A 9,761-nucleotide genomic window follows, 5' to 3' on the forward strand; every position below is an offset into this window, starting at 1 on the left:
TGAGTTAACCCTCCCGCTGCCTCCTGCTGCTGCAGAGATGTCATGAAGTGAAGGAGGTTTTCCTTCTATACAACAGCTGTGGGCAGCAGATAGGCTACTGTGAGAGTCACAGACATGAATACATAGATCAAGGCAGACTGGTGCACACACTCTCCTGTTTTGCCGATCCGGTGCTTAAACAAATATAGTGGCCGGCTCTAGACAATTTGCAGCCCTAGGCGAGATTTTAGCTGGCGCCCCCCCCCCCCATAGAATATATAAAGAATAAATTAAAAATCTCTACAAAAGACGAATACACTACAAAAACAGAAACTTATTGACATAGGCAAAAATGCTTCAAATGTATTCAGTATGGTATGAACATGTTTGAATTGGGGGATGGACGTCACATCCTCTAGGGGGGTCCGGGGGTAAAATGCTTCAATCTGGTGCACTTTGAGCACACAATTACTACTAGATCTAGGGGGTACAACTCTAAAACACCCATATGAAAAAGATCAGTTAACATTTTAATAATCAAATGAGTATGTGAACATAACCAATAACCTACCATAGCCAATAAATGTAACTTATTTTATTTTTGTTGTTCATTCATATCTTATTTGACCTAGTTAACATTCATTTATGTATTCATATTTTTATCTCTCCAGTTTTTAAACGATATTTTTGGTTTACTGTCCTATAGTATACATTGAAAACACCAACTCCCCCACAAATACAAAAACCACACTTGCTTTAGTTATAATTCAACAAACATCTTTTAATAAACAAGTAGCTTCCACAGAAGGAGTTATAGAACTATTTTAAAGAACACACGTATTGTAATAATAAATAAATAAAATAAATGAAAAAATATTAACAAATACATAAAAACGTTTTATACAAAAAAAGAACAATTACATTTCTGTTTTTGAACACACATATTGTAATAATAAATAAATACCTTACTGACTTGTTTGACTTAAACACTCAGAATTGCACTCGTCTTGACTTCTTTGCTGCAAAGTCATCGATAACGTCCTCATATGACAGCTGACGAGAAACATCACTGTTAATGCTGATGATGGCAAGTCCACTGAGGCGTTCTTGGACCATTGTAGACCTCAGGTAGGTTTTAATTAACTTCAGCTTTGAGAAGCTTCTTTCTGCTGAAGCCACTGTCACTGGCATAGTGACTGCGATCCTGAGGGCCACCCACATATTAGGATAAACCTCCCTCAGGTTCTTCCTTTCCAAGAACACCAACAGTTCCAGGGTGGTCATTGTGGGTGAGGGGAGAGTTGGAAAGTTCATCAGCTCCAGTGCCAACTCTTTTCCATCTATGTCTGACTGTCCGCCAGAGCTCAGGGTGTTGCTCAGTGTTTGACACTGCTTTGTCAGCTCGTTTCTGGGCAGTTCGGGGAAGTTGACAAGCACCCCAAACTTTGCCTGAACTTCTTCCAGGTGTTCAAAACGCTCATTGAGGGAAGTGATGCAAACATCAACCACCCTGTTGAAAAATGTAACTTCCATCTTTTTTAGGGCATTGGCCATTGGCTCATCAGGTGCTTCATAAGAGAACTGCCTCTTGGTTGACCTCAGCCTCTTCTCCTTGAGGACAGCATCCACATCCATGTTCTCACACATGTCTTTAGCCCTGATCTGAGCAGAGGCAAATCCAGTGGCTCTGTAGTCTTCCAGGGTGGCCTTTGTCTTTCTCAGGAGGTCAACTGCGATGTCAAGTTGCATTGACACAGACTGCATGACCTTACTGACCTGTTTGACTTTACTGAGGATGTCGTACCACACCACAGTGTAAATGGAGAAGCGGTAGGACCCCACTTCCTCAGCCAAAGACTGTGCCTCTATTTTGATCATCATGTCAGTGGCCTTGTCCCTCACCTCCAAAAGTGCATCTCGAACATGTTGAGCCTGATATCGCACAGCTTCCACACTGTTGACCCGGCTCTCCCACCTGGTTTCAGACCATGATTTCAAGGTAGTGGTGACATGGCTCTTCAAAATGTCCCAGCGCTTTGTGGCAGAGATGGGGACTCGAGTCTGTGACTCGGACTCGAGTCGCACTTAAGTCGCACACACAGAGACTTCAGACTTGACTTGGACTCCTGCTCAAAAGACTTCGGACTCGACTTGGACTCGTGTTTTGGGACTCGTGAACAATCATTGTGTTTTCTATTTTTGGCGTATTAAAGGTGGGGTAGGTAAGTTTGAGAAACCGGCTCGAGATCGCTAGAATTAGAAAATACACAACCGGAGAAAATCTGCCACTTCCTCACAGAGCCCCTCCTCCAACACACACGAACGCGCACATGACCAATGAGGGCACGAGATACGTTTGTGCCCCGATGGAAGGCTGACAGGCAGGTAGGCCATCCAGTTACTTTAGCCGGGCCGGCGATCGGGATGTTAAGAGCATTCCATGGAATATAACAAAAAGTGTATCTCGAGCCGGTTTCTCAAACTTACCTACCCCACCTTTAACATTAACATTAACATCATGGTAACACCATGGCGACAGGCCGCACACCTGCAGCTGTACCGCTTGTAATTAGGTTCAACTATAAAAACTTCGAACAAAACGCCGGCGGCACCAACAAAAGGAGCGCACACTGCAAAGTCTGCAATATTAAAATCAAGGATGCTGGTGCAACAACGTCAAATGTCATCAGGCACTTGAAAACTCACCCGGAGAGGTCAGTCACATTAACGCATATGGACGGTTAGCAAACATGTTTAGCTCAGCATCAGCTATGTAATGTTAACTTAGCTACTAGCTTTGTAACTGAATATTTGAAAAGATTAGTGAATGTTTGCTTGTCACACTTGTTTGCGTTGAGTGGCGTTGACATCCAACTCTTGACATGACATAAAAAAGGTCGGTAACGTTAATCATTACGTTACGCTGCCACCATCTACTGGCTAACGTTAAACGTAGAAAAATACATAGTTACATACATAAATACATCTGTCGGTTTATAGGCAGGTTACAGGTTTATTGTTGACCACGTAACGTTAATGTTACAGGTTTATCAGGTTACCATTATACTGGGTTTGAGTGAGAGGATAGAGGAATATGTTTATTTATAGTAGACTTAAAAGATCTAATTAGAGACCCAGTGTAATTAAACAATACGGTTGCAGAGGTCAAATTTTAACATTTTTGTCCACTGGCCAAATGGCTAGCCTAGTGAATGTTGAAATGTTACCAGCCACTCAATCGATTGCCATTGTTATTTTTGGCTGGTGCGTGCAACATACAGTACCAGCCACTTGCATGATTTACCAGCATTTGGCTGATAAATGGTGTTAATGGTAGATATCTCTTTTGGAACAGGTCATGTTTTAATATCACCAGTTCAGTATATTTCAGATAATATTGCAGCAATAGTTTTTTAGTTGCAAATGGCACAGAACAAATGTTTACTTTGAAGTACTTTTAACACAGTTTCCCTGCGGGGGATTAATAAAGTATTTGTGATACTGATTTCTGATTCTGAAGTGTTTTGCTTATAAGTTGTTTGCATTTAGCTAAAGTGTGATGTTTTTCCTCATATTGCATTGCAATAGCCTGTTTAAAGTGATCATATAACAAACAACTAATCAGTACTGATACTGTATGCTAATAGATATAGGAGTGATAATAATACAGTAAATGCTTTGAATTTCTTAGATATAGCTGTGCAGTATTCTTAACAGACTGGATAGCAGCAGACAATAGAAGGCTTATTACAACCAGAAGAGACATGAGACTTTTATTTTTTAGAGACTTGAGACTTGACTTGGACTCGTGACCAATGACATGAGACTTGATCAAGTCTCACCCCACAAAGACTTGAGACTTGACTTGGACTCGTGACCAAAGACTTGAGACTTGACTTGGACTTGCAAAAAAAGACTTGTGAACATCTCTGCTTTGTGGATGCTGAAAACAATGTAAAAAGCTTTTGGAGGTAGCCAAAGTATCCAGTGGCATCTTGGGAGCTTTTCGCTGCATCAGCTAACACCAGATTGAGAGTGTGTGCGCCACATGGCACGAATAGTGCCCTCGGGTTTAGTTCAAGTAACCTGGCCTGAACTCCTTTGTTTTTCCCTCGTATATTGGCACCATTGTCATAAGACTGTCCCCTACAGTCCTCAAAGGGGATGTTCAGTTCTTGGAGCCTGTCCAGGATGAGGGATGACAAACTCTCGCCAGTTGATTCCTCAGCAACAAGGAACCCCATGAAGTGTTCCTTAACTTGTGGCATCTCCTCCATTGTAACAATACTTAAGATGACTGATAACTGCTCTGTATGTCTAATGTCAGGTGTGCAGTCCAGAATGATGGAATAATATTTAGCCTTCTTAAATTACATACATTCAATTAGTTCATTTTGAATATTTTTTCCGAGATATGTGGTATGGCTTGCACCCCTTTTGACTTTAGCAACGTGTTCTTTCATTACAGGGTCAAACATTGCCATCAGCTCCACTTCTTTAAGGAAGTTGCCATTGTTGGGTTTGTTGAGTGTGTCACATGTTCCCCTGAGGCCCATGTTTCTCTCAGCTAATGATTGAATGATGGCGACCAACCTTGTTACCAACTCACGCCATCTCTTCCTTTCTATGTCTGTAAGCGCCATCTCAGTCCTATCAATAGTTTGCCCCTTTTGTAATCGAAACTCTAACTGTTTCCATGATTCCATGTGTTTAGTATGTTCTGGAGTGTTTTCGTGTGTTTTCAGTAATTGGTGGCAATTTTTCCAGTAATTTAGTCCTGCACTGATTAATTTGTATTCCTTCTGGGAGAACAGCTTGCAGCAAAACAGTAAAGGCTGTCGTTTTTCTGTGAGTACAATAGCCAGCTTCTCTTGATTCTTTCCCCATTTACCAGTTTTCTATAAAAGTATTGGTGGTGGCAGCTTCTCCCATCCTGTCGTTTTGGAAAAATGAAGTGTGGTTTTGCCTGATAGGGTCCTCTGCTCACAAACTCTGTTCTTACCTTATCAGACATGGATGGCCAGTCGGCAGGGTCAACAGCTGCTGCCTTTGTGGCGTCACGTGCGGCAGACTGTGTTGTGGTACTCGGGATCAATGTTTCCCCTGCAGATTGTGTAGCAGCAGGTTCACTTGGGATTGGTATTGATACATTTTCACCTGCATGCACAGTAGGGCTGTGCATCTTCACTGGTCTCACGATTCGATTACGATTATCCTGTCAACGATTCGATTCAATTCGATATCCCGATGTATCACGATTCATACCAATGCGTTGCATCCTCAATTTTCTATATTACTGCACATGGCTTATTTTTCATCAATGCATACATGCAGTAAATACATATGAACTCTCTTTTTATTATTTAGAAAGTGCTTCAGAAATCAATAATATAAATGTCTTGACATTAATTTATAAACCAAAATAAATGAATTGTATAGGTCTAGCCTAGCCTATGTGTGTGAAGTTGTTCCATCCTCAAAAACAAAAAAATAATGCTTCTGCAGTCTAGCTGCAGCTTCTAGCAACAGTCTTCTGTTAAAGAAAGGACACTGAATGTCCTGAATGTGGCATCACACACAGGACTTGAGTCTGAACACAGCAGACAACAGGAGTATTTACAATAGCATATACAAACAAAGATACTGCATGTGGGTGCACACTTACATTCTCTGTCTTACTGTTACATAAATCCCATGAATGTATGAGATTAAGTTAGCTTCATTATATCTCAGTGATTAAGTGAATAATAAAGTTTCTATCGGGTCACTATCAGCCTGTCACTCATTATATTCAGGGGGGGCGGGGTTTGGAGGAACGGAGAGGAGACGGTGATCGCGGAAGCTTTTTTCCTCCTGTCTTCACAAACTTTACACACGTATGTATCGTCTGAAAATTGCTAGAGGACATTCATACTTTGCAATCCAAGACTTAATTAAATCCACCAAAAACCTGACATGATTGTAACGCGATTATTTTTGGAAAAAAAAATCCCTGTGCCGCAGCGACACGGAGTGATTCAGAGCGGGTCCTTCTGCTGTTGGTTCTGGACTGGTGGTGTTGTGTTGGTGGATAAAGCAGACTGCTCCGTGTTTGGTGTTGCTGTGCCGCTGTGCCGCTGTCACGTCTGTTCCCTGATCTCTACGTCACCGACCGATTTGATATTAAAGTGACAGAAAAAAAAAACGTTATAGTAAAGCCGCGGCCGGAAAATCAGGAAGCAACGTTACTACGCTATAACCGATTATCTTCCGTCCCTGCATCGATACCGAATCGTCCACGTCCGCATCGCAATGCATCGTAGAAACGATTATTTTCAACACCCCTAATGCACAGTCAAACATGCATGGACACAGTTAGACACCCACTGTGTCTGTGTGTGTGTGTGTGTGTGTGTGTGTGTGTGTGTGTGTGTGTGTGTGTGTGTGTGTGTGTGTGTGTGTGTGTGTGTGTGTGTGTGTGTGTGTGTGTGGGGGATCAATGTCTCTCCTGCAGATTGTGTAGCAGCAGGTTCACTTGGGACAGGTAGTGATACGTTTTCACCTGCAGACAGTCAAACATGCATGGATACAGTCAGACACCCACGGTGTGTGTGTGTGTGTGTGTGTGTGTGTGTGTGTGTGTGTGTGTGTGTGTGTGTGTGTGTTACATTAACATATACATTATTAGTAAGAGAAGTGCTATTGTAATGTGCAATAATAAACTGGACTCACGTGCTGCAGACTGTGTTGTGGTACTCGGGACCAATGTCTCTCCTGCAGATTGTGTAGCAGCAGGTTCACTTGGGACAGGTAGTAGTGATACGTTTTCACCTGCAGACAGTCAAACATGCATGGATACAGTCAGACACCCACTGTGTGTGTGTTTTACATTAACATGTACATTATTAGTAATATAGGTGCTATTGTAATGTGCAATAATAAACTAGAAAACTGTGGTACTGTGCTGGGAAGCTTCCAGGTGTGAACATGTGTATGAACTACCCACAACCCTAATAAACTCAACAGGCAATATCACAAAAAACTTGACTGAACTCACCTGCTACAGGCAGTGATGCATAGACTCAGGTTGTGCAGTGGTGGGAGTGGGATTACCCAGATATTTTAACAATGCACCTGGAAATTACACAGAGAATAATGTAGTACCTCAGTTGTTTCCCCGACTCAGACTGCAAGGAATCTGGGTGTGACCCTAGATAACAACCTGTCCTTCACTGCAAACATCGCTGCTACAACCCGCTGCTGCAGATACACGCTTTACAACATCAGGAAGATACGTCCCCAGCTGACTCAGAAAGCGACTCAGGTTCTGGTCCAGGCTCTCGTCATCTCACGCCTAGACTACTGCAACTCCCTCCTGGCTGGTCTACCTGCATGTGCCATCCGACCTCTGCAGCTCATCCAGAATGCAGCGGCTCGTCTGGTTTTCAACCTTCCTAAATTCTCCCACACCACTCCGCTCCTCCGCTCCCTTCACTGGCTTCCGGTAACTGCTAGAATCCACTTCAAGACACTGGTACTTGCTTACCGTGCTGCGAATGGATCTGGCCCTTCCTACATCCAGGACATGGTTAAACCGTACACCCCAGCGCGTGCACTACGCTCTGCATCAGCCAAACGACTCGTTGCGCCCTCGCTGCGAGGGGGACCCAAGTTCCCATCGGCGAAAACACGTGGGTTTGCTATCCTGGCTCCAAGATGGTGGAATGAGCTCCCCATTGACATCAGGACGGCAGATAGCTTGCACATCTTCCGGCGCAAACTGAAAACTCATCTCTTTCGACTCCACTTCGAGCGTTAGAACGATTAACGAAGCACTTTTATACCAATAAAGGACTGGATTACCTAAAGCCAGTTGAGTAGCACTTGAAATGTTTGGCTCTATGAAACCTGATATACTTATATGATTCTGTTTTCTTCAAGGTTGTGTCTTCCTGGTCGAATGTACTTATTGTAAGTCGCTTTGGACAAAAGCGTCAGCTAAATGCAATGTAATGTAATGTAATGTAGTAGGTATCTATCTGCAATAATACTGAGCAGTTCAGACTAGCTGACATAATTTCCTGTGCCCAAATATGCAAAATATATTTTGTAAGTGATAACCTAGCTAGTTAATGATTTAGCAGACTTATTTTGTGTCCATTACCATTTGTAAGCTACAGATGGAACAAAATAGATAGCTTTAATAATAATAAATATATATTAAAACTGCGGTCACAGACGTGCACGCAGTTGTGGGCGGGCCTTCGCGTCCGAGCGCCCGTAGGGGAGGGTCGCCGGTCGTCCCGGCGTCAAGCAGACGTGTCCTCCGAATTGAGCCGTTCGTCATTTCTCAAATGTTCGCGTCCCGGACTCCCAGGTCTTCCGGCAGCGACCGGGAAACGTATGTGGGCTCGCCACCTCGAAGGAAAACACATTTCCGTAAAGGCTCGTCGACGATCGATTATCGCGGAGGCTGTCTGGAGGAGCCTTAACCGTGGCGTGCGTTGCAGTGGGTTGTGCAGACGTTCTGCCCTTGACCGTTTGTTTACTCGATAAGCGCATCTCCTCTGGATATTAGGCCATGTATGTTCCATACCAGTGGAGTTTGCTTTTTGTTGTTGTGTTTATTGATCAAAAAGCAAACCTTCAATACAGCTGTTATGTGGTCAAGGTAAGTAAAGTAATGATTGAAGCTGTGTATTGGTTAATATTAGCGTATGACTTAAAATGTAGTCTCAACATATGTATTGTACTGTATTACAGGATGAAAGTCATCAGATATAATTGTATATAGCATGCTATGTAATTTAAAAGATCCTGTTAGCAGGGCAGTGGTGTTTGTTCTCGGCATTAAAGAGGTCTCCATTCCATTTCTAGTAAGACATGTAGGTGATTAGGTAAGGTGTGGGTGAGAAGAGAAATGAAGACAGTTTGTATGTGAAATGATAAAAAAATGTATTTGTGCTTGAAATAGTGTATGCAATTAGGTATATAGTATCATCACTGAGTGATCCGAACTCGGACAGGGGAAGCAAACACAGACATCACAACACGTACCTTTACGTAGCTTCTAGGGGAGATGTCTTACCGTAGCTGTCAATCTGATCAAAAGACGTGTTCAATGGCATTAAAACGAGAGAAAAAAGCGGCTGAATCGGTTAATCCATAGGTTTTTAACGTCTCTGTATAACAATTTTTTTCATTTATAATCCATAATTCCATTTGTATGTAAAAATCGCAGAGCAAAAGTTAGCTGCTAATGCTAGCCACCAGAGTGGCTGCTGCTTCAGGTGTTGGCTATGCGGCAGTCCAGCGCAGTCTAACACACACACACATTACCAAATAAGGAGTGAGAGTGACACGTAGCCAAAACCGGAAGCTGCATACACTCTGGTGGGTACCATTAGGAGCTAACTTTTGTGCTCCGATTTTTACATAAAAATTGAATTATGGATTATAAACAATTGCTTCAAAGCCACATATACATTATCAACCTATGGATCAACCGATTCAGCCGCGTTTTTTCTCGTTCTAATGCCATTGAACACGTATTTTGATCAGATTGACAGCTACGGTGAGACAATCTCCCATAAAAGGTACCTGTTGTGATGTCTGTGTTTGCTTCCCCTGTTGCGAGATCGGATCGCTTAGATACTATACTTAAATAATCTGTGGAGTCTCAGCTTTAATCGGATATATTGTAGGTGCAGTTTGGATAAGTAATACAGGTATTAACCCTTCGATTTCGAGAAAACTCTGTTATCCTCTTAAGGCAAAGCAAGGCAAGGCAAGTTTATTTATAT

The 9,761-nt window shown here is 42.6% G+C and overlaps 1 protein-coding gene across 1 annotated transcript; it reads right to left on the minus strand.

Annotated features, from left to right (window-relative positions):
- Window positions 1-601: 601 nt before the first annotated feature.
- On the minus strand, window positions 602-2,124 carry LOC117559868. Its single transcript, XM_034236591.1, has one exon. It carries the CDS (start codon window positions 1,858-1,860, stop codon window positions 970-972), a length of 891 nt encoding a protein of 296 aa, XP_034092482.1. The 5' UTR covers window positions 1,861-2,124; the 3' UTR covers window positions 602-969.
- Window positions 2,125-9,761: the final 7,637 nt, after the last annotated feature.

The sequence above is a fragment of the Gymnodraco acuticeps genome, unplaced genomic scaffold, assembly GCF_902827175.1.
Source record: "Gymnodraco acuticeps unplaced genomic scaffold, fGymAcu1.1, whole genome shotgun sequence".
Taxonomy (NCBI): domain Eukaryota; kingdom Metazoa; phylum Chordata; class Actinopteri; order Perciformes; family Bathydraconidae; genus Gymnodraco; species Gymnodraco acuticeps.